Genomic DNA, 27,953 nt, shown 5'->3' with positions numbered 1-27,953 from the left:
GGCATCAAGTTTGATGCTAAGTCACTGTCCTGGCTTGGTACTGAAGGCTCACACTGCACTGCTTTCCTCCCATGGGATTCCCTTGTGAGGCTGGTTACTCCCTTTTGGCTTGTGGTCGGCAGCTCTTCAGCTCTCTCTCTCTCTCTCTCTCTCTCTCTCTCTCTGTCTCTCTGTCTCTCTGTCTCTCTTCCTGTGCTGTGTCTTCACATCTCCCTGCCTCATTTGAGATGAACCTTAAGATATTTCCTGGCCATTGGATGCCTTCTTATATTTACACAACTCCCTCTGTGGAGACTTTGGATAATTCTCAATAACAAGATAGTTAAAGATTGCACTTCCATGACTTACATGATTTCTTATCCTGTCTAGTTACATTCATCTGGACATTTGATGAAATTCTTTTTGATATTTTCATCTAAAACTAAGTATTTTGAAGAAAGTTTGTACAGATAATATTCAGAATATTTGGGGCAGATGTAATGAATTAGCAGTTTTTTATTAGCTTTTTAAATTTTTTTTAAAATTTTACATATTAATCCCAGTTCCCTATTCCTCCTTCCCTCCCATGCCCCCGACCACTCTCCCACCCCCCCCCCCACTCCACAGGGAGGATGGTGCCTTCCAGGAGGGGTCATCTAAATCTGTCAAGTAATTTGGAGTAGACACTAGGCCCTCCCTCCTTCCTCTAGGTTAAGGGAGTATCTCTCCATGGGGAATGTGCTCCCAAAGTCCTTTCATGCATCAGGGATATGTCCTGGTTTCACTGTTAGAGGTCCTTTAGTCTGCCCAGACCTTCTAACTGAGACCCACATTCAGGGGGTCTGAGTTGGTACAATGCTGGTTTTACAGCTATCAGTCTTGGGGGGTCCATGAGCTCCCCCTTGTTCAGGTCAGCTGTCTCTGTAGGTTTCCATAGCCTGGTCTTGACCCCTTTTCTTATCACTCCTCCCTCTCTGCAACTGGATTCCAGGAATTCGGCTTAGTGTTTAGCTGTGGGTGTCATATAAGTTATCAGGGAAGGGAATTTAAGGTAGCCTTTCTATTGTTGCTCAGATTGTTCACTGTAGCGAACTACCCAAAGGGTACCGTGGTTCTAAAATCTAAAGGCTGTTTTTCTCCCATTGGATACACTCACTTCTATAAAATTATATTTTTTTCCTTGTCTGTGGGTGTGTATATATTTTGTCTGGGCTGGAAGGGAGACATGGAGGAGTGTGAGGCTCCTGAATTAGCAATATGATATACATCTTTTGTATGTGGGACATGTGATATTGCTCTATAATTGCCACTCTGTAGCTCATATAATGTATTTATTTTATGATTTCACATATTTACAATTGTCATTATTCAATAGCTTACAAGAGTCCTCTTGTAAATTTTAAACATTTTTATTAACAAAATTACAAATATGGTTGAATCCTTTAACCACATTTCCCATCTCCTAACCCCTCCCCTTAAAGATGTGTATGACAGTTATAAAATATAAAGAGATTTTACTAAGAACTCTAATGGTGCAACTACACCTAGCTTCAAAGTATACTCCAATGAACAAAGAGTTTTTAAAGTAGAAACATTTGTTAAGTGCCAGACAATCAAGCGCATAGAAACTGAATCATAAGGGGAAGCATCATGATAAAGAGGAGAGCCCATGGATGCAGGAAGTGAAAACAGACCATTTGAAGTTCTGGTTTATTTTAGAAAGGACAGCTAAAGCCACACATTCATTAGAAAAGGAGGCTAAAGGGCCAAGGATAGTGAGAGTCTTTGAAATAACTGAGGCTGAATTGGAACTAGGCATAGTTGAGTCCCAAGGAGCAGAGGGAGAGGAATACAAGAGTTCCTAGGTCAGGGTAACACTGGCCGAACTCAGAAAAGACAACTCATGTGGATTGTACAACATGCCTTACCACTGCTCAGAGCATTCAAGACTCAGGGCCAGTGGTCTCCTGAGCATTCAGGATAAGCCATTTAAAGTAGTCCAGCTACTGGAGAGCTCATCCTGGTAGTGAGGTGGGTGGTGGGTGGTGGGTGGTGAGGAGCTTGCAGTATGATCAACCCTGCACCTACCTAGGTCCAGAACCAGGTTATGGGTTGGCCCACCCCAATATCCACCCCATCTGTGATCTGCTGGAGTACATGAAGGGACCAATCCTGAAGAGCCAAAGCTGCAGGACCTTTATGACACAGGGCAGCAACAGGATACCAAAGACAAGTCCCAATGAGGGCTCAGCATCAATAGTGTAGCAGAAGCCAGAGGCTTCCAACCAGACCAGTGATTCTTTGCAATGAGCATTGCAAGTAAGGATATATGGTCAAAGAAAAAACTTAGTCCAGTTATAAGGATTGGGGGGAAAGAATCTATACATGGCAAGCTACTTGTATCTGGGTAATATGGTTCCTTATCTTAAAGGTGTCACTCCTGCCTGGTCACTGGAGCATAGGGATGAAAGCTCCTCCTGGAAGGATACAGGGGACCTGCCACTGGCAAAATGTTCCCCATTGTGAGATCAACACAAATGACAGATTAACAGAGTACTTTCTGGTCTACTTGGAACCTAGCCAGTATGTGAGTAAAGGTGGCTAGAAAATAGACTTGAACCAGCAAGTCTTCATGGCAGCATTCTGTGTTAAGAATCCTAAAAGAGGTTTCAGAACCTCCTCCTGTTTCCCTGGTGTGGGAAAATAGCTTTCACACAGTTTAGGACTAAGCGTGTATAACAATAAAATAATATGATATGTGTAACAGTGGTGTAAATCCCAGGAGTCCTTCAAGCCTGGGGAACCATATTAAAGGATTTATGTTTTTAGTTTATTGATCCAGTAATTTTATTCATTAACATTTGATTTCTCAATAATAGGACTTACTGGAATGTGGGGACAATTCTCTGGTGGTAATAAGTAACACTGAGAATTTATCTGGTATTGAGTTGATGCAGTGTGGTGACCACCAGTGAACTGACATGAACCTGCATTTCATTTCAAGGAAGAACAAAAATTAGAAAATGTTGTTCCCTAAATTGGCACACATTCATCTTACAAGCATTGCAGAGATTTGGTAAATGCCACTATGAATTCTCTAGAAAATAAACCCTTTAATACATATTTTTATGCAGTGAATGCAAACCAGGGACCTAGAGAGCAAAGAGCCCTGAGTAGGTTTGTGATCTTGAGTTCTGTGGGGATGTCTGTCCAATATTTAAGAAGAAAAAGGTCACTTCATAGTGATTCCATTATAGAACCCTGTCATACTAGGATGTCTACACATCTTAGAATAACCATTACTTTAGCCCATTTGTAGATTTCTGGGCTAAAGTGCGTACACATATCCTAGAATATCTTTAACATTATAATGTTATTCTATTGAAAACATGGCATGCAAAATTTCAATGTCATCTCAAAAATACATGTAGTATGCCCAGTAAAATACATTGGCTAACATAAAAATCAAAGGAAATAGTAGTTTGGAATATCGATCCACATTGCTTGGATTTTGAATTGTGAAATAATCAACAATTCTGCCAATCTTTTCTCGGAAGACAAACTTGAACTTGTCACTGGCTTTCATTGTCAAGTCACTATAGTTGACATTGTCACCAGAAATTTCAATGCTGGCAAAGCTGATCTTTCGTTTAAAGCTGGAGATTGAGCTGTTGATGATATTAGTGATTTTGACATCTTCTGATTCCTTCGCTGTCCCCTGGGTCATAGAAAACAGTTAGCTTGGAAGACAGGACACAGTAACATACATGGATGGTACTGTGAAGAACAGGGTGCTATGAAGGTAGTGGATCAGGGCTTAAACCTCAAGTGATCTGTTACTACTGGAAACTTTAGTTATTTTCATCCCTTTAAGATGTGATTTCCTTGTCTGTAACATGGTAATGGTATTAATTGCTCCTTCATGAGACTAAGGGGAAGATTAAGTGGCATAAATTGTGTAAAGCCCCTAGTAGATATTTGGTAAAGTTTTTGTCTGTTCTGGGAGAAGAGATTACGAGAGATAATATAAACCCATTGTGTCATGTGGTCTTTGCCACACTCTGGAAACAGAGGGGTTGTGTTCCTTGCAAACCCAGGGACTTTCCACTATCCAAAAAGGTGCCTGTGACACAGGATATGGGGTATTGGCTGAGTTGCTTCATCACTTATAGGGCAAAATTCTCAGTAATAAAATAAGGAGAATGATGGTTCGATTTCCCTATGTTTTGGGATACTTTGAGATGTAAAGGAGGCAGTACATACTCCACAGCATATACTCCAACTGTTATATGCACGGGCATGGGGGTGCATACTGCTATCTCCAGTTGGACTTCTTAGGAATTCTCCAGTCCTCTCTATCATTCTAACAAATATGAATTTGTGTGTATCATTAGGGAAGCCTATATGGAAGAAAACACATGAAATCCACATTCTCCTCTGACTGGTACACATCTCTTCTGTCTTTGGTGCTTGGCTTGAGCACAACAACCAAACACAATGGCAAAGCCCCTGGTCTCCTGGTTGCTGTATCCTCACTATTAGACCCCTGTGGTCTGATAGCACACTGCTTAGGGTGGCACTTTTCTGACTCAGATCCTCATCATTTGTTTGTTAGTTTGAGCTTCGGTGGGCTAATGCCTATCGAATTTAGTTTTCAAATAACCTTGGAGTTTAATGTGGCTGTAAACAGTACTGTGTGAAGGGGAAACAAAGCATCACACTGGAGCAAAGAAGTTTTAGGTTATAATCCCAAGGATTTTGACACAAGTTAATTTTTCCCATACATGTTTTAAAAATAAGCTGTTACTTGTATACTTTAAGAATACAAAATTGCATCAGAAGAATTAAATAGTAATCACATGTTAATCTGAAACGTGTGAACATCTCAGCATGTCTAGTTTGACATTAGGCTTTTTCTTAGATGCGTGTTCTTAAGATTGTACTTCCATGTTGCATATGAATAATAGTTTTTTTGCTAGAAAATTAAATTTTGGTATCTTATTTTATCTGGTGAAAAGAACAACCTTGGCTAAGGGGTACCCTGCCTTTCAATGTGCTCACCTTAGTAGGGATGAGATGCATCAGAACAAAGTGAATTACTCTGGAGATGGGAACCCAGCCCTGATCCCCTCTTCAGAGCAGTGTATGGTCCAAATGATGGATCTTAGACAATACCCTCTAAATCCTTACCCTATCTTTGACTGCCATCTGCTGTAAGGAGCTGTAGTGAGCAACAGCATACTCCAGTAAGGCCCCAAACACGAAGCTAAAGCAGATCCCCAGGTACACATCGATGGCCTTTATGAAGCAGTTGGTGTTGGGTAGGGATGTGCGGGACCCGATCATCAATGTGGTCATGGATAACACAGTTGTCACTCCTGGGAAAACAAGCAGGTACTGTTCCATACTGGTGTATATTGACCCTACCTCTATCATCCTGTATCATCTGGCTGGGTGGCTCCACCCACGAGCTGGCGAGATGAACACAGAACTCATGAACCATACAGATCTCATTTCAAAGAGTCTGTGACCTTCTGGAATAGGATTGTTTTATTCATCTCAAACAGATGCAAGTGGCATAGTTTTCTAAATATGTCACTTTCTGTCTTCTCTTAGAGATGGGCAGCCAGTAATAAAGTAACTGACAGTGGACTGTTTACACAAGCTCATCTCCTCTGTCACTATAAGACAAATTAAACAATATAGTTCCTCTGATGTTATCTTTTTTCTTTAACTTTGCACCCATTTTTCTCTAAGTGTAAAGGAATTTCTCAAGATACCAACTCTTATGATGGCATTGCAACCATCAGTGAAAATAATGATAGAATTTTAAATAACACCTGATTCACCTAGTCCTTAGAACTTGTCCCCGGGAGCTTCTTACCAATGCAGGTCCTCGCAGGAACCGAATCGAGGGAGATCCAAAATGAAACCCAGGATAACACCACCAGGAAAGTGGAAGGAACATAGGTTTCCAGAATGAAATACAGAACATTCCTCCGAAGCTCAAATTGTAAAACCAATCGCGTATAGTTTCCTAAGAGTGCAAACAAGAAGTAAGGACTTGTCTGTTCACACAAGAGAGGAGTTGCCTGAACCACAGTCATGTTAAGTCTTATGTTACCAAATCTAGTCAACTATGAACTGCCACTCTGGTTACCACAAAGATCCTCAGTGTTGCCTGATAAGAGATTTACAGAGGTGCTGTTGTCTAACCCCTACACTTGTGGTTTTCTTCTTATGCCTTTCTCTATCAAAGCATTCCTTCAGTATTGCAAGCATCAATTTTCTTAACATCTAGCTCACTAGACTGTAAACCCCAAGGGGGCAAACTCTGTGTCTTGCATTCACATGGTAAATTGTTAATAAACACCGGTTTAATGAAGATTACTTAAGACAGTCCATTGTTTTCAAGATGACTGTAGAATAGGTCTATTACATATAATTTAATTATGGAGTATATGCATGTGTGTGAAATTGATTGTGGAGACCAGAGTGCAATCTTAGATGTTATTTTTCAGGCATCATCTACCTTTTTTGTTTGAGACAGTATTTCTTACTGGCCTGGAGCTTGCTGAGTAGGCTAGGTGCTTGACAGCTAGCCTCAGAGTTCTATTGTCTTTGCCTCTTTGGTACTAGAATTACAAGTGGTGTGTGCAGCCCCACCTCTCCGTGGGTTCTGGGGATTTAAGTCAAGTGTCCTCATACTCACAAGGTAAGCACCTTATTGACTGAGCTATCCCTCCAGTCCCAATAGTTTACTTTTTGTTGGTTTCAGAGGTATATCATTTCAACGTCATGTACTACATGGGCTGCCTGTGTGTAATATAAACAATGGGGAGTTGTCATCTTTCCTTCCTGTCTTTTTTCTAGGAACAGTTTTGGCATACACTTAATTTTTTAAGTTATCTAGACTCAACTAGAGTACATGATAATGTTTTAAAGAGTATAAATATTGATGAGACAAAGCATTCCTAACCTGACCACGAGGAACCGAGAAGAAAATGCCACTGTTTATACATAAAATCATGTCATTTAGAAAATACCTATTTTTGAGCCCAGCACTAGGAAGGCAGAGGCAGGCAGATCTACATGAGTTTGAGGCCAGCCTGTATACAGAGCAAGTTTCAGGACAGTCAGGGCTACACAGAGAAGCCTTATCTTGAAACACCAAAACCAAACCAAAACAACAACAACCCCCCCAACACCAAAAAAAAAAAAAAAAAAACTTGACCGGTGTACTCATTAGAAACATGAGTGACTTTTTGGGCACAAGGGAGGCCTGCATTTGAAAACTGTCATTAGAAAACCCTGGAAGGTACCAGCTAAGATTCAGCATTGGCCCAGAGACTCTCCAGCAGACTATGTCCACCCTGAGTGTAGAGTCCACAGATGCCCAGGTTCCATGCCCATCTCCCTTCTCCTACTCTACACCACTATAGAATGTTCGCACACCATGAGAGTTGAGGCAGAGGTTATGTTTCTTATGACTCAGGTGGCGATGTTTTCTTTTAAGTATTTTTATTTTGTGTGATGGGTCACAAGAGTTACCTGTTTCCTGCTGGGATACGGTGACCAAGGTGAAATACTGTTGGATGGTATACTGAGCAAGGCGCAGGCTTTCAAGCCCACGTACAGAATCATTTCCTCTCAGCCAGGTGAACTCCACATCATTGCCGTCGTATCCCCCTGGCAAATGAAAGTGAGCTCTGGTCAGAGCAAGGATGCTACAGACTTAGCTGGTTTGAGAAATGATGCAGAATAGACACAGCAAGAGCTCTATTCTGATGGTATTAAGTCTAAAGGAGCATGTCATGCGAAAGTTGGCTGGGTTTCTCAAGCATAGCAAAATGAAATCTTTTACTAGGACCATTTTTGACTCGTTGAGAAGTAGTTCTATGCTAAGCATTGTCCAAGCCTGGTGGATGATAAAAATGGCCTCCTTCACTACTGAATAATACTTATTAAGCATGCTACCATAAAGAGACCCATATTAGAGTCTGTCTTTCAGAGCAGTCTAAGCTTGGATAATGTTGTCTAGGACTTTGGAAGGGGTCTATTCACATTCTCATTGCTATAAATGCCAAAATAAAAAATTCCTGTAGCCAGCCACTTTATGAATTTCTGTCAATATGTGCTTTTGATAAATGTTGGCTTTACTCATATCAGTTGATGGTAGTGATAACAGTTACCTTTTAAGAGCCATTTATATTGTTCTATATACAACACGTATCTCTAAAGTTCTGTAGACATTTCTGTGTTTCTTCAACTTTAAGATGGACTTTTGTTTTTACATTTCTGAAATGGTGATTGATCTTATCATCAATTCATGTATGTGAAGTAGCATTTTCTCCTAAAATGTGCTTATTCACTATATACTGTGCCTTAGACTGGAGGCATCATTTGTCCAGTATACGTGAATGTTTTCCATTCCAAGGGACTTCATAACTTTCTCAGAGTGTAGTCAAGTAAGAGACAAAAGCCAGCACTGTGCTTAATCTCAAAGTCCATGGATGTTGGTGATAATAATGTAGTATCTATTATTCAGTAAGAAATCTCTAAATCCTTGCATCATTATCATCTCTTCTAACCCTTGTTGAGAGGATATGTTCATTGTTAATGAGCACAAAAAACAGATCCAGCTTCATCAGTCACTGGAAAGATGCAAAGCAAAACCACACACCACTTCATGCTTGATAAGATAGTAGTAATAAGGAAGAGACGAGAAAAATGATAAAGATGTTGACAAGCTGGAACTGTACTGGTGGGAAGGGAAGATATCAACCACTTTAGGAAACAAAATCACTAACTAAAAACCTAAATAATAACTGTATCATTTGAATCAGAATTCTATTCTAAGGCATTGACTTGAGAGTTATGAAGTGCCAGTCACAGAAAGACTGGTGTACAAATATTCACAGCAGCATTATATACAGTGGCCAGATGTGAGAATAAACTAAAATCCCACCAGCTGAAAAAGCAGGAAAGAAATAGTACTGAGCAATCAAAAGGAAGGAAGTACTGATAACATGCCACAGCATTCTGTGAAAAAAGCCAAATGCAAAAGGGAACAGATCATATTGATCTTACTTATATGAAATGTTCAAGAGAGACAAATCCATAGTGGCAGAATATAAGTTAGTGGTACCTGTGAGTTGGTGGTAGGAAATTGGGGTTGTCACAATAAGCACAAGGGATCTCTTTGGGGGAGATGGAAATGTTCCAACAATGTATCCTGCCAATGGCTACACACCCTGGTAAGTTTACCAAAAACTTTTATGGTGCATACAATATAGCTCAATAAATCTGATTTATATAGAGGCAACTCATTGAGCCAGGTACTGTTAATTTTTCCATTTCAAGGAGTAGGAAATTGAGACTCAGAGAAATTTGTAGCCAAAATCATACAGCTAGTGATGTTGCCATATGATTCTAGCACCCATGGCCATAAACACAAATATCTCTTGTCATTGCTTCAAAGGTTACTGGGACCAATATTGTGCTAAGAAGAATCATTATGGAAGTCAATATTTAATAGGTTTTGTCTTATAATACCTGAACTCCTTGAGCTCCAGATAAAGTTATGGAATTTTCCTTTGGAATAACAGAAAGCAAGTGGAAAGTAGCCACTGAAATTAATTGCAATCCCAAAGTAATGAAGATGCCTCTAAGAAATTGAGAACAAGTTTCTACCTGGGTACTTGGTTTCACTCCTAGTAGAGGACAGTTTTTATTTGCTACCAACTCTCTATCCCTGGGTGAATGTGGGAGATTAAGATAATATTAATAATTTTTTAGTGGTAGTATATAGGGAAAAAAGCAAACCTTAGTGAGGTTTTTAATACCTAAGTGCCTGCTAATAAGCATCCTGTGGAAGCTTCTGCTCCTTGGAGATAGTGTCTGTGCACACAGAGTGCTGGTTTCTTCAAGAAACTTGCTCCTGGGATTGGGGATGAGCCCAGCCATGACACATGGAGGGCAATTACTTCTATTGTGCTACACTTGAATGACTTCTCTTCTTGATAACCTCAACTTGCATTCTGCTCCCAAACAGCTGCATTCCTTCAAGAACGGTTTGCATGCATAGAATCAATAGGGTAATTAATCTGCCTAAGTCTTTAATTAAATGTGTACTTCTGAAAAATGGCTTCTTCTCATAATAGTTCCTCTCTCCTGGCATTGCCCTAAGTATAGAGTACTCAGTGGTTCTCAAGACTTGTCTACAGTTATTTTCCACTCTGATGCCTTAATGAGTCATGTCTGTGGCATTATTTCCCTATCACAGGTGCTCAAGTTTGGGGGGGATATTCAGAGATGCATACTAAGAAACAATGGTGATTGTTTAACAATCCCAAGGAATTGATTTGACCTACATCCATTTAGAGTGAACCCTCATTTGCCACTGTAGGAAATACCCAGATTATAATTTAGATGTTCATTTACCCACAGCACTATATGAAGCTTTATATATACCAAGTAAGGTCCTTCATGTGCAGGAGGCAGCTGCATCACAAATGTCAGTGATTGATTTGAATGTTTTACTTTTTCTCCCCCAGGGCCTTTTACATGCTAGGCAAGCACTCTGCACCTCCCATTCACCATATGCCCCAACTCCAACTCCTCTTTGCTCCTTACCAACCTTTGCTCTGTTCCTTCTTGTTTTGGTGGTGCTGTGCCCTGCTTTTCTTGGCCACTTAGCCAGCTGGAACTGATCCCTCTAATTTCAGGTGGCAATTCCCTCTGAGTCTCTCTGACTCCCTAGCAGGCTTTCATGGTGCCATTACTTTTTATTGTTATCATTTATTCTTTCATAATTAGTTTAAGTCCCGTGTTCTCCGTAAGGTGGTATACTTGTCGAAGACTGGTGAATCGTTTTTTCTTTGTATTGACAACATCCACCATGGCATTTAACACAGAACAGGCATGTAGTTGTTAAATGGGTGAACTGAGGGTAGGCAGATGGAACTCAACCAGCCATCCAGACTAGCTGGAGACTTTAGTGGGAAAATACATAGAACTGAAGTATTAGACTGAGTCAAAATATTTTCCTTAAAACACAGGGGAAAGGAAAAACACTGGCCTTGGTCCTAAGTAACCAAAAGGAAATGGCCCAAAAGAAGCTTCGGACTGCCATTTGACAGTCATACTGTATTTCAGCTTAACATTTGGCAGGATTGGGGAATCCCAAACAAGCACTACGTGCTCCCTAGGCTTGGGGGAAAATGGTTATCAGTTGGTGCATGAGAACCTAGAAATTCCATACAATTGCTTGAAAGCATATTATGGTATATAGGGAGAAATGGATATCCCAGATCACATACAAGCAAGCCACTGGAATGAAATCCTCATGGGCTTCCAGCCAGTAGAAGAGCTCTTGGGACTGTTGTCGCCCTCTTCCTGAGCTCTAGACCCACTGATACTGCTTCCCAGGTCCCTTTAGAAAAATGCTAAATTGTGGTGAGCCTCAATTTCTATAATCATAAGGTGGGAGAAATAGCACTTATAGGTTTGTTTGGAAGGTATCTATGAGAGTGCTTGGCACGCGGATGCAACACTATTATCAGGAAAAGAGCCCATTATTTATTATCTTCACGGCTGCTAATTAGGGAAAAAACGATTTGGTCTAGGTGACCAGGGCAAAGGCAGATTGAGGTAATGACATTAGCTGTCCCTCCTATAGTCATTTTCCAACTAGCCTCCCTATTTCCTCTGTAGTTGCATAGCAAGGTTGAGCTAGAAGCCAGCACATCTCTCTCTCTGCCTCTCTCTCTCTTTCTCTCTCTCTCCCTCTCTTGCCTTAAGAGATTATTTATTAATGTCATTCAAGAAATTATATAAATATATCCTAAATATGAGTATCAAACATTGTTCCAGTAAAGTCAAGGATACAGTTTAGGCTATTTTAAGAATTGTGACTTCTCTGGCTTCCATTATTACATCAAAAGAAAACACTAATTTCAATAATAATTTTTGATTTCTATGATAAAAAACAAAACCAAATAGGAAAATAAAAAGACTGCATTAAAAAAATACTCAAACACTTTTGAAAGGACTTGATCTTCCACTTTCATATACACTCACTCAAGCTACCTAAGAAGCTGAGAAGATTGTCTTCAGCTGTGTCAGAACTCAGTATGTTTTTGTCAGGTGAACTATCTATGGTTATGGATTTACAACTGTAATTTGGAAACCAGCACATTTCTATTAGGAAAAGTAAGGAAACCTGTTGAGGCCTTCTGGGATTCAAAGGCTAACCCGAGACATATTTAATAACAAATGGAAATGGGGTTGATGAGGCTCCAGATGTTTGCATCAGCTTTTATAGGGATCTGGGGTTGATTTGGTTTTGGTAGAGCAAGAGTGGATGTGTGGATACAGGTCATAGCCATAGAAATATCCATGAAACAAGATTCTGTGGCTCTGAGAGTCTAGGAAAGGATACATTCCTTGGAATTTCATATGGAATTAGCTCTGTTCTGTAGCGATGAAGAATGTTGTTATTTTAGGCTTTGTGGACAATACAGTCTTTATCACAAATACTCAGTTCTGTTATTACAGCATGGCACCAATCACAGACAATCTGCCAATGAGTAGCCATTACTCTGCTATAACACAACTCCTTCCAGAAACAGGTAATGGGACAGATTTGGCAGATGAATGCTGTGTGCTGGCCACGATCTACACATCAGTTATGTTAAAGCATTTTCTTCAGTCATCTCTCTACTGGAGATATTTGGTACTAATGCAGAGCAGTCCTCCCACAAAGATGCAATGTTACACAGTTTACCTTTGAAAGAATCTGACTCTATCTGAATGTGTAGGCAGAATAGCCCAATCCATTGTGGATCAGCATAAAGAAAGAAAGCTCATAAGATATGGGATACTCTGCAAAAACAGAGATGGAAGTCACCCAAGAAAGTCACCTGGGGGACTTCAGGATGTATACTCACAGCTCTCTAGCTGCAACTTGCAGGTCTGTGTGTCCATAGGGTATTTAGATAGGTCCATGTTACATGTAACAGTTGTTGTGATTCTAAAGAAAGGGGGAAAAGAAAACAAAAAAGAAAAATGGACTCAGAAAGAGTGCTGTGAGGAAGAGAGGAAGGTCACATTTCTTCCTGAGGGCTGCTCCAAGAGGACTTTTTCTCAGACTCTTGTGGGGTCATGTGACTTGGAGCCTGAATCCAGGCATTCCTGAGGTTTTCTGTGCTCAACAACACTCATCAGACCCTATTAAAACTGGATCCAAAGTGGAATGCTGGCAAATCAGAGGCAAACATCCACAATGTTACAAGACAAACTCATTCTCCATTGTGTTGAAGATGTTTTAAAAACATATTTTTAATTTACTCAATTTATTTTAGGTGTTTCAGGGCACTGGGTCCTTTAGAACTAGAGTTAAGAATGGCTGTGAGCCATCATATGGGTGCTAGGAACCAAACCCAGGTCCTCTGCAAGAGTAGCAAGTGCTCTTAAGGATGGAGTCATCTCTCTAGCCTTTGGAGATCCTTTTTTAAAAATGCCAATTTATGTTTTTCATACAATCTATTTTGATCATATTCTTTCCTTTACCTCAACTATCCCCAGATGATCCTCACTTCCAATTCACCTAACTTCATGTTTTCTCTCTCTCTCAAAACAAAACAAAACAATCTCCCAAACAAACAAACACTCAAATCCCAAACCAAAATGGCAAGAACAAAGCACACAGAACAAAACAAAATAAAACAAAAACCCACGGAACCTGTTTTGTGAACATGAGGCCTACTCTGAAGTGTGGCTGATAAATGTCATTTCATTAGAGAAATGTGATTCCTCCCCCCTACAGCAGCTATCAATTATAGATAGTGTCTTGGTTGGTAGTGGGACTTTGTGTCCACTTCTTCTTTCTGGAGATGCTTTTGCACTTAGGTTTTCAATGACAACCCTTTCTAGGTCTGGAACAGTGATCACTGGACTTGCTTAGGCTTGAAAGACTGTGAGCAGCATAGGTGGGACAGAAGTCCTGGTCTCCTGGATCCTTGATGGATCAGGATGCAGAGAATCCAGAGGGCACCAGGTACTATAACTCATAGCTCTCGGGTCCACCCCAGGATGCTCAACAAGACACCAGTAGAATCTTCACAGTGGAGACTTTAAAAGTCAGGCCTTTATCTTCCTTTCTTATATCCACATATTATCAGTAGGTCCCTGATTTATTAAGTACAGTGCTGGGTACATCTAGAAGGCAGATGTCTTTGTTCTAGCATAGTGTCTAACTTGATGGAGCTCTACATCCATTTAAGGAAGACAGAGAAAGACAACCACTGGATACTGGTTGCTTATTGCAAGTCAATTTCTGTGCTGAGGATGTCACATACATTAACCCTTCAAATAGCTCTATGAGATAAGAACAGCTATTCTTATTTTGTTTTTGAGGAAACTGAGGCTCAGAGGGCATGGTAACTTGTCCAAGTTCTCAGAGCTATTTAGGACAAGAGTCTAGTGGCAGCCAGCCGTTGGTGGCACACACTTTTAATTCCAACACTCAGAAGGCAGAGACAGGTGGAACTCTGTGAGTCTGAGGCCAGCCTAGTCTACAGAGTGAGTTCCAGGACAGCCAGGGCTACATAGAGAAACCCTATCTTGAAAAATCATTTAAAAAGTCTAGTGGCAATTCGTTCAAAAACTGTGATTCATTGGTGATTCTTAAATTCTTCCCCAGACTGATTGCACTACAAGCTGTAACACAGAATAGACACACACTCCCAGGTACCCCAGTTTATATGAACACACCTACTGTGTGAACAGGTTCCCGTGAAAGCATAGACAAAATATGTAGATTGGGAATCAAAGGAGAGTTGGGCTTCTTGAAAGAGGAGTTGGGGTTTGGACCGGTCTCTATAAGATGCAGTGTTGCTGAGGCATGCCCAGAAATACTATTTGGCAGTTCAATCCTTGCTTATAACTTCAAGTCTTTCTTGTGATTAAAGGTTGGTCTATTCATATTTACTACCTGATCTGCTCCCCAAGGACTCAAGGAGCTCAAGTGTGCACAGCCCTTGCACAGGATAAACCCTCTATGTAGGCTGCCTGCCTTATGAACACTCAGGGAGCCTCTTTCCTTTCCAATCACTGGGAGAAGTCCATGAGATGGAGGGAACTTTAGGCCTTGGCAATTTGGGGCAGTGGCCTGTAGCTGCAAGTAGGTAGTCTTTGAGACACATGCCTTGCTTCTTTGTATAAACATGTTTCATACAAAGCAGAGATGTAGAGATACCTTGCTCCATTGAGCCCTGTAAAACACAAATTCCTTACATAGACTTCTCTGTTTGCTCACACTTTACCATTCCTTGTCTTCCTTCCCTCCTCTTCTTCTCCCTCCTTCTCTCCCCTTCATGTGTGTGTGTGCACGTGTGTGTGTGTGTGTGTGTGTGTGTACACGCGCGCGCGCACTCATGCACGCACACATGCACGCGTGTATGTCAGGTGTACTTGTCCCTGTGGGTTAGTGTGGAGACAAGGGCTGGTGTTGGGATATCTTCCTTGATTACTTTTCCACCTTATTTATTTGTGTACATGTATGTGTATATGTGTGTATTTTTTCACATCTGTGGGTGCATGTGTGTGTGGGTGTGCAGGTACCTGTATGTGTATGTACATGTGTGTGCAGGCCAGAGGTTGAGTGTCTTCCTTAATTACTCTCCACCTTACTACGTTGAGGCAGGGTCTCTTAATGAACCTAGATCTTACAAATTTGGGTAGTTTAGCCAGACATCTTTCCCTAGAGATCTCCAACTCCTAAAGGCCAAACACACAGATGGGCTGTCATGATTGGTAGGACTTAGAACTCTAATCTCTGACAAGTAGAACAATATTGTTTCAAATTTAAATTTAAGAAAAATTATCAAAAAACCCCACCAAAACAAAACAAAACTCTAATCTCATGCCTGGACAGCAAGCATTTTATTCAGGAAGTCAGCCAGTCCTCATCGTTACTATTCTTTTCTTCTGAGGCTTGGTCTCTCATTGAACCTGGGACCTTGCAGTTTAAGACTAGGCTTTAGTAAGTCCCAAGATCTGCCTGTCTCTATCCTACAGCATGGGGCTTTTAGATGCATGCAACTAGGCTCAGCTTTTACATGGGCACCCAGACTCTGAACTCAAGGTCCCCAGGCTATCTCTCTAGCACCCCCCCTTTTTTTTTCTGCTAACTTTCCTTGCTCTTAAATGCCCAGTTTATAATCCTACAAAAGCATATTCTAACACCACCCCTAATCATTAGCCTATGCCCCAGGCTGGATCCTGGCACCCTTTGTTTACATCCTGTATTCTCAGGAGCAGGTTTGTTTCTCCCAGCTTTCCCTTAATATACTGCATGAGGCCTGGCATGAAGCAGATGCTCAAAAGATGGGACTGTAACCAGGCTGTACTGAGAGAAAGCCCTTCTGAATGGCGGTGGGGTGTAAAACAGAGGAACTTGGGAGGAATGGGGATTCAGGCTGGCCCTTTGGGGCTGGTCATAAGTATCTAGGATATACATGTCTTTCCTCTTGTATGCGTCTTTTCCTCCAATCCCAGAGTTCCAGATGCCTGCTCACCTGAGTGCGTACAAGACTGTGCCATTGGAGAAGAGTCGGATGAGCCTGTTTCCTACCGTGACTTCATGGAGGAAGGACTTCTTGGACTCCACAATGTAAGTGTCCGGTACCCAGAGGAACTCCACGAGACGAGCATCTAGAGTAAAGCTCTTGTTGCCTTCGAACACCAGCCGTGGGTCTGTCCAGCGCTGCCGGAGGTATATGGTGGCTGTGTAGTCCTAAGAGGAAAGCCAGAAAAGGAAATGGAAGGTAGGAGGATGGAGACCCCAAAAAACAGAAGAAAGGGGGTTAAGTTTCAATCCCCTCCCCCGCTTTAGATATGCTCTCTCTATATATACAATATGATATATATGATATATCATATATATGATATAATATATATATATTTAAGTTATTGGTATAGTACTTATCTACAGCTATGAAAGAACCAAGTGTATTATATATTTTAGATAATAACTTCTACTGCCAAGGCCCAGTTTTGGGACCTGGCCTGCTTGACATAAAAGCTTACACTGGGGCTGGAAAGATGGCTCAGTGGTTAAGAGTACTCACTGCTCTTTTAGGGGACCCTGGTTCAATTCTTAGCGCCCACATGACAGATCACAACTGTCTGTAACTCCAGAATCCAATACCCTCACACAGACATGCATACAGGCAAACACCAATAAAATAAAAATAAATATTTTTTTTAAAAAATTCTGACTGAGAACACAGTTGTCATTAAACTGATAAAGGTTTTGTTGAGCAAGTACCTGGGTTACCCAGGATTTACCCATCATACCTCAAGGGCCCTGGGCAAACTGCCTTCCTCCTGGCTTCATCTTCCCTGTGTTCTCTCAAGCTGGTCATTAGATTGTTAGTTTCTGTCAGATGCCCCCCTTTCTGAAAGACCATGTGAAGTCCAGACCTCTGGAACGTGCTTCCCCCCCCCCGCCTCAGTGTTATTATTTCTCAGTGAAATAATAATTCACTTTCTTTTTTCTATTTTCTCTCTTCCTGACTTTTGGGTCTGTTTCCTTCCTGATACCCAGAAAACCTATTGTGTAAACATCTCCTTATTGTCTTCACTTAAGAGACAGAACTCCAGCATCTGCCATTTTGTTTCTGAGTAATTTGAAAGGACATCATGATTGAAAGTAAGGAGAGGGCCCATGGAGGAATGCCACTGGGTAATAATTACCATGTTACTCTCTGAAATGCTAGAGATGCTTGCAATGTCCAGAGTCAGTGCTATACGAACTGGGTCACCTGAAAACGAAGAAAAACCAGAGAGACTTACATAGAAACACAAACTCGAGCCCTCCTTCCAACCCAACAACCCATTTCCACCCCTGCCCTACTTCGTGGGTTGGAAACAGAACTATTAAAAATTATAAAAGCAATATTCATGTATTAGAAATATTTAAATAATCTGAACTATAAAAATAAGAAAATTAATTTTATCTTCCCAGGAGCAACTATTCAGTATGAAAAATATACACAGATACACAGGGACACCATGATTCATAAGAGAGGCCACACGATTATTAATTAATGAGTATTTAAAATATTTTAAGATTAATTTACTTATATTGGAGAGAGAGAGAGGGAAAGGGAGAGAGGAAGAGAGAGAGAGAGAGAGAGAGGTGTGTTACCACTCTGGGAATTGTGCTCACCTCTGCTTTTAAGGCAGGGTCTCTCACTATTTTGCTGATGCACAGCAAACCAAGGCTATCTTGTCTAAGAGCTCCTGAACAGTTCATCCTTCTCCACCTCCCGCCTTGCCATAGGAATGCTAGGATTACAGATGTGTGTCACTATATCCAGCTTTTACATTGAGTCTGGGAGCAGAACTTAGATAGTCAGATTGTGTGGCAAGTACTTTCACCTGCTGAGTCATTCTCCTGGTCCATTAATGTGTATTTTAAAGAGGCTATTGGTGAAGTATCTGTTCCTTCTTATGTGCAAGATTTTTCCTGTGGTGCCTGCCTGCAGGGGGCTAATTGTGTAGAGTGGGACAGAGATTTGCGCATGTGATTGTACACAAATGACTTGGAAATTTACCAAAAAATGGCATCGAAGACTGATGACAGCTAAGCTGCTGACTCCAGACACTTTCTTCTTTACTCTTTGGAGCCCTAAAATTTTAGAATGCTGGAACGGAGTGACCATGGTTGACCTTATGTACAGACTTTGGTAAGCCTCGGTCCTGGAGTTTAGAGACACTGGAAGACTCCACTGAGAATCATGTTTTGTTCTGAAGACTGGAATGTAGGGGCCATTTTCCAGGCCAGTTCCAGTCAGATCTCAACTCTGAACTCTCCTAGCTCTGCAATCAGGTTAAAGTTACTGAATCGTCTAGGGCTGTCTTTTCTCTTCTAGAGTTTTCTCACCTGCAAAATGGTGATGGAGGTTTAATGATGTTAGAGGTGTGACAGGGTTTTAGCCAGTGACAGCAGGAGGGAATGTATGCGAAGAACCCACTTATTCCCTCTAAGAATCTCAGATATGGTTCCCTGCACACAACTTCCAGGATCGTGCCTGCCATGCTATGACACATGCCCCCATCAGTGGTGTCCCCCATTCTTTCTCACTCTCTTCTGTAACCCTGTCTTATGTTGGGGAAGGATCGACTTTGCTGGCCAAATGAATGGATGGAGCATATCTCACTTGCATTAAATAGCTCAGGTAGCCTCAGGGGACTGTGACAATGAACCAGGAAGAGAGAGGGTGGGATTCTAAAAAACTAGAAAAATATCTAATCATCTAATTGGTTGGAATAAGTCAAAGCAACCTAGTAATTAAGGGTTAGTGATGCAGGAAAATCAAGCTATGGAATGTAAGCAGGAATCTGGGAATGGAATTTTAGAGACAATGCAATTAAAAGACAAGAGTTAATGGTTAGTGGGAAATCTTTGAGGGCAGAGTGGAAGGATATAGTGCTAGGTGGCTTTCTGCCACTCAGAGCAGCAATGCACAGCATGGAGAAGAGTCTGGAGTCAGAGAGAGATGGTTGCATGTAATGCAGCAGTGTGGCCTCAAGCACATTGCTAAATCTCTTTGTGCTGCTATCTCTTGTGTTAAATGGTCTGTAACATGCTGTTAAAATTCCCAATGTCTGTCCCCTCCCAAATTCATGTGGAAACTGAATTGATGTAACAGTATTAAGAGGTGATTAGGCCATGAGGATTCCAGCTCCATGAGTGGGGTTGGTGCTATTAGGAAAGGGCAAGTTCAACCTCCCTTGTCTTCTTCAACCTTTCATTCACATGATGACATGGCAGTAGGGCCATTGCAAAATGCCAGCATTTTAATACTAACTATAAACCAATGAATTTGGGTTTGTTATAAATTACCCGGGTCTGAGCATTATATTATAGCTGCACAAAAAAGGCCAAGACAAACACAGAGGACTGAGTGAATGGTGGGGCCCTTTAGTCTACTCTCTGGAGAGTGCAGAGTTGAAAGCACACAGGAGCTTTACTCCCACCGTGTCTTTTGCTTAGTTTCCCTCACATAGTATAATCCAGTCACACTTGGCTGTTTTATGGACCAGACCTTGCTTTCATCCCCTGAAATTATACAAGGAAGCTGTGCCACCAGAGGGCACCTTTCTCCTAGGAAACAGGTAGACATCCTGGGCAGTGTGTGTAGTGCCCACTTGAAAACCTTTGCTTTACCAGGCTTAGTCCCTGGAAAATACTATGGAGGTTTTTGTCTTTCAAGGACCTTGGTGGCCAAGAAGCTGGTGCACAAATGTGACAGGAAGCAAGGTCACATCCATTGACCCATGGGGTGGGGGAGGGGGACCAGCACAGGACAGGTTCCTTTAGGAGATGGAGTTCACAAAGTCACCTGGCATGGTGCTGTTATTCCTCACCTTTTAAGTGAGGTGGGACTGGGCCTCATGCTCTCTTAAGCCCACACTAGGTGCTCTGTTCTCAGAATGACCTACTTGGCCAACATGCCTGCTTCTGCTTGGCCAGTCACTGTGCAAACCTGAAGAGTGATGTGCTGACTTAGTTGTTTAAGGTTTGGGAGGTAAGAGAAATTGATCTAAGCAAGCTCTTTAGACTCATGTGTTTATTGCTAGTGTGTAGTAAAGCCCAGGAACCCAGGGCATGTGATGACTTGCTAAGGCCTCAACATAAAGAACAGATCCTAACTGGGACCAGACATTGCCCAGATCTCCAGCTGAGCTGTTGATTTAGCCTGAGGGCCCTGGTGTCTGCACTCAGGAACCTGTCAGCAGCCTGATGTAAGGCTCTACAGATAAGTAGATAGCATGGACGTCAGCCACCCAATGTTAGTCACCCAGGGACTTGTACTTAACAGCACACAAGGCAGGGGTGATCCAGGATGCCCAGAGGCAAAGGCCTCTGCTGAGCAGCTTTGCTCCAGAACTCTCCAGTGGCCTTCCCTAACACATTTCCATCAGTATTTCTGTCCAGGATACCTCTGTCTAGACTTCCTTGACTTTCTCTCCTCATCTTGTGGCCTGAGGGCCCTTCTAGCTTCTCTCTCCATTCTCAGTCTTTACAGTCAGACCCAGCATCTGACCACTGCTGGACCTGGACCTACACGCTGTCCTAGATCTGACTAGAGACTGTTACCACCAGAAGAGAGAAGTAAGAGAGACAGGGACATAACTAGGTATGGTATAATAGGAAATGTGGTAACTCAGGGGTGTGTTCAAAAGAAGGGGGCGGGCTGTGGAGGAGTCAGGGAGAGCCTTTCAGAGAAGGGCAGCCTTTCTCTGAGACTAGATGGAAAACTATGTTCCTAGAGAGGCAAGTTGAGGAAGTAACTCAAGGCAGATGAACAGCCTCTGCATTGGCACAGAAGCCAGAGGCCAAGGATGTTGCTGGCTATATTGTGGAACTTGTAGAAGGTTGAGAATGACAGAGGCTGGGCTGAGAAGTGTCTGGAATGCCTGGGCTTCAGGCTAGGCTGCTGGGTCATGTGCCAATGTTCTGAGCAGGAAAATGACCCAGGAGGTTAGTCAGGTGGAAATGAGGGGTTACCATTGTAGGTAGCAGGCTACAGGCAGGAAGGCTGGATGGAGGAGTGCTGATGGGACATGGTGAGTTCCTGGACCAGTTACAATGGAAGTAAGGAGAAGGAAGAGTGTGTGGCAGAGGTGGCCAGAGGCACCTGCACCCACCACAGTGGTGGAGAGAACCTTTTATCTTGCAAGTGGAGAGGTAGAGTGCTTTCTTTAAGGTAGAATGAAAAATCACCGGCATGTGTTCTTATCCATCCTTCCCAGTTCCTAAAACAGCTGCCAATCAGGGGTTGGAGCCCCCGGAAGCCCTCTGCTACACTTTGTGTCTGTACCCATCCTTTTGAACTGATGTTCTTATCACAAAGGATAACCTACCACCAAAATTGGGCCTGAGAAATTTGTTATATCCTGCAGTGAGGTTCTCAAAGCCAGGCAAGGAAAGCTTGTCACTTCTGCTGACCTCCACATTGAACTGGTTCCCCCGGATGCATGTCCTGGAAAGGAGAATTGCTTTTGTTGCTTTGTTGTTCAAATATCGATAAACGCAGATAAACATGAACTTGACTGACACCCACCCCCACGTGCGTGTGAATGTGGTGTGTGTGCGCACGTGCACACACATGCATAGTGACTTTCCTATGGAGAAATCTTACTTTCTAGTTAGTGAGTTAGCATTTCCATTTTCTCACCCACTTGCTACAGATGAAACTGTCAACCCTCTAAGTATCTTTTCTTTTTATTGACTGAGTGTGTGTTTGTGTTGTATGAGTGTGTGCACAGGCATGTGTACCTGCACATGCACATCTGATGTCTTCCTCTATCTCTCTCTTTCTATTCCTTTGAGGCAGGTTCTCTCCCTGAACATGGAGCTCAAGTTTTCTTGGCTAGGCTGAAAGACAGAAATCCCCAGAGATACTCTTATCTCCTCCCCACTTGGCAGCTCCAAAATTTACTGGCTTTTGTGGGAATCTGGACTCTGGTCCCCATGATTACACAGTAGCATTCTTAACCACTCTTTCCAGCGTCCTTTTACCAATTGTCTTATGGGAAAATGCAAGTCCATCTGTCTGTGGCCAGTTTAGAAACTTTTGTTCTCTAAAACAGAATGAACCACAGGGATTTTATTGTTCTGGTGTTCCAGGGAAATGAGACTAGGTTTTGGCTTACAATAAGTTAAATGAAAAATGTTTGCAAGCCCTTCCATTATGGCCATACCAGAGCAGTTCTCATTGGACCACTCTGGGGTAGCACCACTCACCTTTGAGCGAGGAGACTCAGGCACACAAAGGCCAAGTAGATATTGTAGCTCATGTTGAAGAAGCTATTCACACAGAGAAAGAGGTTGAAGAAAGAATCACCTGGGGAGACAGATGGAGCAAGGTGAGGGGGACAGTCCAAATAGTCACTTGCTTCCAGCCCTGCTGTCTTTGTGGATCTCCATGAAATCCTAACATGGGTTCTAACATGCCCCGGGAGCAGCCTCTTTGTACATCTTTTCATATAGCACCTGTTCTTTGCAAGTCATCTAGGTACACTGTCATTTGAGAGCATATGTATTTGAGACAGGGTTTCTCTGTAGCCTTGGAACCTGCCCTGGAACTCTGTAGACCAGGTTAGCTTTGAACTCATAGAGATCTGCCTGTCTCTACCTCCTAAGTGCAGGAACAAAGGCATGTGCCACCACCACCTAGCCTTGGGAGCTAATAGTTTTTGTTTATTTGTTTGTTTGTTTTTAGAGACAGGGTTTCTCTGTATAGTCTTGGCTATTCTGGAACTCGCTCTGTAGACCAGGCTGGCCTCAAACTCACAGAGATCCACCTACCTCTGTCTCCCCAGTGCTGGGATGAAAAGCCTGCCCAGCTTCTTTTCTTATTCTTTTTTTTAAATTTAAATAAAAAACAATCTTATTTTACATACCAACCCCAGTTCCCTCTTCCTCCTGTCCTCCCATGCCCCTCACCAATTCCCCCATCCCACACTCCATTTTCTCCCCAGGGAGGGTGAGGCCTCCCATGGGGATCATCAAAGTCTGTCACATCATCTGGGGCAGGGTCTAGGTATGCCCCCATGTATTTAGGCTGAGAGATTATCCCTCCATAGGGAACGGGAGAGCTAATATTTTTAACCCACCTCAGATATAGGAAGAGTCCTTATTTATACAATGGTTTATCATAACTAGCACTTGTAGCCAGTCTAGGGTACAAATTTGTCTGTATATTTGAGGAGTCCCCAGACTGTCCTTACTTTGTCCTTGTCCTCACACCTCTAGCTCTACATTCATGCTGACCAAACTGGACATCATCCTTTTTAGTTGAGGGTCCTGGCCTTTGGAGCAGGTTGTGTTCTTATTAATCTTCCCCATGTATAGTGGGTGGGCTTATTCCATCTTATAATGATAAAACAGGTTTGTGGGAAAGTATATAATACCTGTGAATGCCAGAGGTGACTTTGAACCTGGGGTTGGCTGCCTTGTCCCTTTCCTCCAGGACCAGCAATAGCTTATGCTTTCTTTGGCCTGAAATAGCTCACCATCCTCATAACCTCCCATACCTAATCACGGAGCTCTGAAGCCATTCAGCTTCTGTGTGCCAGTGTGCACAAGAGAACTATTGAACAGCATGCTCCAGAGGCCTGGCTTCCCGGGTGTGTGAGCCTCAGTCAGACATCTCTCAGAGAGCAGGGGCAGCTAGCACAGCAGCCTCGGACCTGTTATGCTGGTGACAGGGCAGGGTGGTGGCCTCAAGTTCAGGCCATTTCACAGGTAGCCCACTCTGGGTACCTTCCCACTCTCTAGACCTAAGCAATCTAGAGCTGTGGGTCAGATCCAATTATTTATTGATTAAATAATATGCTACTTACAAAGCCAGTATCTGCTTATTAGAGAAATGGACAGAAGTTCATTAAGTCAGAAGTGTGCATTACAGCATATGCCGGTTCAGATTTATTGTTTTATGAGATTCATTTTTATCTTATATGTAGGGGTGTTTTGTCTGCATGTATGTCTATGTACTTCGGGCATATAGTCCCCATGGATGTCAGAAGAAGGTGTAAAGTCATCTTGGAACTGGAGTTACAGATGGCTGTTAGCTGCAATTGGGTGTTGGAAATATAACCCAGGTTCTCTGGAAGAGTAGTCAGTGCTTTTAACCACTGAGCCATCTCTCCAGCCCCAGAGTAGATTTATAGATGGGAACAGACATGTCCCTATGGTGCGGGATGTTGAGGGTCAGGCCAGTTGTACAGGTGTAGGGGGACTTAATCATACTATAGTCCTAAAACTGCTTTTAAAAAAATGAAGTTGATTTAAAGAGACCTATCTCAAAAAACAACAAAACAAAGGAAATGTTTAGTCCCTCTTTTGTTTCTTCTTGTTAGCCTCATAGCTTAGATGTTTCCATTGTTAATTGATTTTATCCCCCACATACACCTATTTTTACAAATACATATGTTTTTTCATTAAAAAATTAAAAAAGAGATGCGGGGTTCTTTTGTCCTTTTGTTATTGCTTTTCCCCATGTGAGTGTAATAGCTGCTATCTATTGACTACTTCACACTCATTTGTCTGAGCTAACTAACACCTCTACAGTCTTCACAGGTCTTTAAAGTAATTAAGTCTATTCTTATTTACAAAGGAGAGCTGAGGCTTTGAGAGGAAGTGACAGCCCCAGGGTGACACAGCAAAGTAAGAGCTTGAATGTAAGTAGCTGCCCCCAAGTCCTTCCCTTAACCACAGCAACATGAAAAGTTCTCTTCCCTATGTCAGCCATACCTTTCCATGTCAGCCTCTGTGACTTTGCCTCCCCCAGCCCTTAAGATCAAGATAGCTCATACCATGAATGTACAAATATCTGCACTCCATGTGTCCTTCTTGTGAATACCAAGTACTATTATAAAGTCAGCACTGTGTTGATGTATAAGTTCTATATATTCTATCCTGTTCCTTCTCTCAGTGGAATGAGAGAGGCTGTGGGCAGGAGCTCTAAAGGCTGATAAAGAACTAGAGACTTGCTCATGGCCATTGGAACCCACTCACTCATCAAAAATACCAGCTGTAAAACCAATGTTATTAAATTCTGTGACTATAGTCATACTTTCTTTCCTTAGTGTTTCTCCCTGGTCGCACTATTCCTCTCCATGCCCCCATCATAAAATTTAAGAGGCTCCATGGAAATGGCTTGCACACCCTCCATCTCTTTAACATTTTAAAGGTCGAATGAGCCCCTCTTATAAGCCAGACACATTGCCAGCAGAGGCCCTGCTTGATGGGGACAGAGGTGTGCAAGCAGAAACGGTGCATGCTCCATTGGAGGGGTGCAAGTCATATGTCTGTCACTACCCTGCACCAAGAACCCAGGCAGCAGGATGTTTGGCATAACAAGGGGATGACGGTACAGGGTCTAGGTTGGAAATTGCAGATGTTCATTTGATTCTGGCAAAGTGTTATATATTGGCCAGCTGGACTTTGGAGACTGCAACCTCTAGAAGCTGATAAAGAAATGGAGACTAGCCCATGGCCATTGGAAACCAGTCAGACTCAGCCTTTTACCTAAGCCCTTAGTATTTGCAGGTTTTTCCTAGTATGGCCTGAAGTGGCCCTGTTCTCATTTAGGGAGATTCTCCCCCCCCCCCCCCCGCCTTCTATAAGAAACTGGCTTTGATCAAGTACATTTGGGAACCATTTTGTCTTTATCTTCAAGCTTACTTTGAAACAGGGATGTCTGACGAGTCCTATATTAGGAAGACAATATTTGCAGCATGAGCCTCTGAATCTCCTCTGAGGGATCCCAGGCTTTTGAGTGTGGCTGTATTTTGTCTGCTGTCTCTGCTAGAGGTCAAGCATGTTTCATTGTAGAATGAAAGGCAGAGGGACACCACACATGTCACCCAGTCATATCTGGTTCAGGAGAGGAATCTCAGATTTGTGATGGAATTCAGCTTAGCTCATACTGCAATTAAGTGGCCGCTGTATGAGCCAGCATCTCTCAAGTCCTTGATCTTTACCAAGGTCATATCTGGCACCACATTGTTATCATGGTTTTCTTGGGGAGGGCCCACACCACTAACGGCTTTCCTCACTTAAGCCTGACACAGAGAACTAAAAGAACTGAGCACAAGAAAACAGTAGTGAGTTGGAAGGCGGCTCGGGTGTGACACGCTTGGGCCCACCATGATGAAGAAAGTACCTTGTTTATCAGACTGAATGGGTCACATGTGACTCTGATCCTTATGTCAAACCCACTTTGGAGATGAAATGCTGAAAGTCCAGTGGGTCCACTAGCCCTTGTAGCTGGTGAGTCTATCTTTAAGTCACTCTATATGTCTACTCGGCTTGGAGGAGGCTCAGGCCTTCCTCTTGGATACAGACATTGGAACTGCACTTAGAGGTGATCATAGATCACTAGAGGGCAGCTGGGGATTCTGAGCAGTTGCACCCAAGAAGTGGGTGGGGGTTTCTTGGGTTGGGGAAACCTGTGCACTCTTGTGCTACCTGGACCTCTCTGGCTAAAATCTCATTTGCATTTGTAGAGGTGAGTCTGGCTTTGGAGTTAGATGAAAGTTAGTCATAGTCAATCTCTTGGCCTCAGTTTTCTCACCTGACAAAAGGGAACAAACAATAAACACTGCGTTCCATTCCCCTCTATGTTCTATGTCTTCAGTTGGGGATTCAGTAATGTCACCAGGATGAAAACAGAGCCAAACTGGAGCTCTTGCTCCCATCCCTGAGTGTGACCTGGTTGGCACTGCTCAGGAAGAACAGGTCAGACTCAGGACACGGGAGGCCAATGGCACTTTTTTTCTGGACTGGCTCTGAGAAGCAGAGGTGAGTCCAATGAGGGATTCCCACCTCCATCCCATCACATAAACACCGAGTGTGTCACAACCTAGCCTCTTTCATACTCATCACTGTTCCCTTGTCCTATAAGGGGAGGCAGGCTTGAGTAGAGGAAAGGTCACAGTGCTCTGGGTCCTCCCCAAGAAACTCATTGTTTCTGTTGGCAGCAGAGAGGCAAACAATGGCAGCTGCAGTGCCAGGCAGGGGGAGCTCTAATCTGGGCCCCTGACTTGCTATTGGGCAATTTTATTCCTTCCTGATACTTTCTGCACTCTAACAGGGAGCATGACACTGTGCTATAAGACCTGAGGTAGAATTAGGGCTCAGGAAATTCCAGGCCTGCCCCCCTCATCCATCCCAGCAGGGCTCACGCCTGGATCGCCTTCCTGCCCTTTAAGGTTGCAGCGGTTCCCTTACCAGGTGGCTCTTGAAGGTCTGTTATGGCAGGTGCTTCAGGCTCCCAGGCAGGACTCTCATGCAAAGCATACTCTTTTGGGTCCCTTCCATCTCAGCCCTGACTCCTTGGACGTAGGTATGTGTCCACTCTCTGGTGGAGTGGCTCTCTGTCTGGAGAAGG

The 27,953-nt window shown here is 42.7% G+C and overlaps 1 protein-coding gene across 1 annotated transcript; it reads right to left on the bottom strand.

Moving 5' to 3' along the window:
- Positions 1–1,291: 1,291 nt before the first annotated feature.
- On the bottom strand, positions 1,292–27,953 carry Gabrp (gamma-aminobutyric acid type A receptor subunit pi). Its single transcript, XM_051180972.1, has 10 exons — positions 27,794–27,953; positions 22,802–22,901; positions 21,919–22,037; positions 17,740–17,807; positions 16,560–16,777; positions 12,930–13,012; positions 7,531–7,668; positions 5,864–6,016; positions 5,170–5,357; positions 1,292–3,697 (listed from the first exon to the last, which is right to left on the bottom strand). The coding sequence occupies exons 2-10, from the start codon at positions 22,852–22,854 to the stop codon at positions 3,395–3,397; spliced, it is 1,323 nt and encodes a 440-aa protein (XP_051036929.1). The 5' UTR covers positions 22,855–22,901; positions 27,794–27,953; the 3' UTR covers positions 1,292–3,394.

This window comes from Phodopus roborovskii, unplaced genomic scaffold (assembly GCF_943737965.1).
Source record: "Phodopus roborovskii unplaced genomic scaffold, PHOROB, whole genome shotgun sequence".
NCBI lineage: Eukaryota > Metazoa > Chordata > Mammalia > Rodentia > Cricetidae > Phodopus > Phodopus roborovskii.
This window is presented reverse-complemented; position numbering and strand designations above follow the sequence as displayed.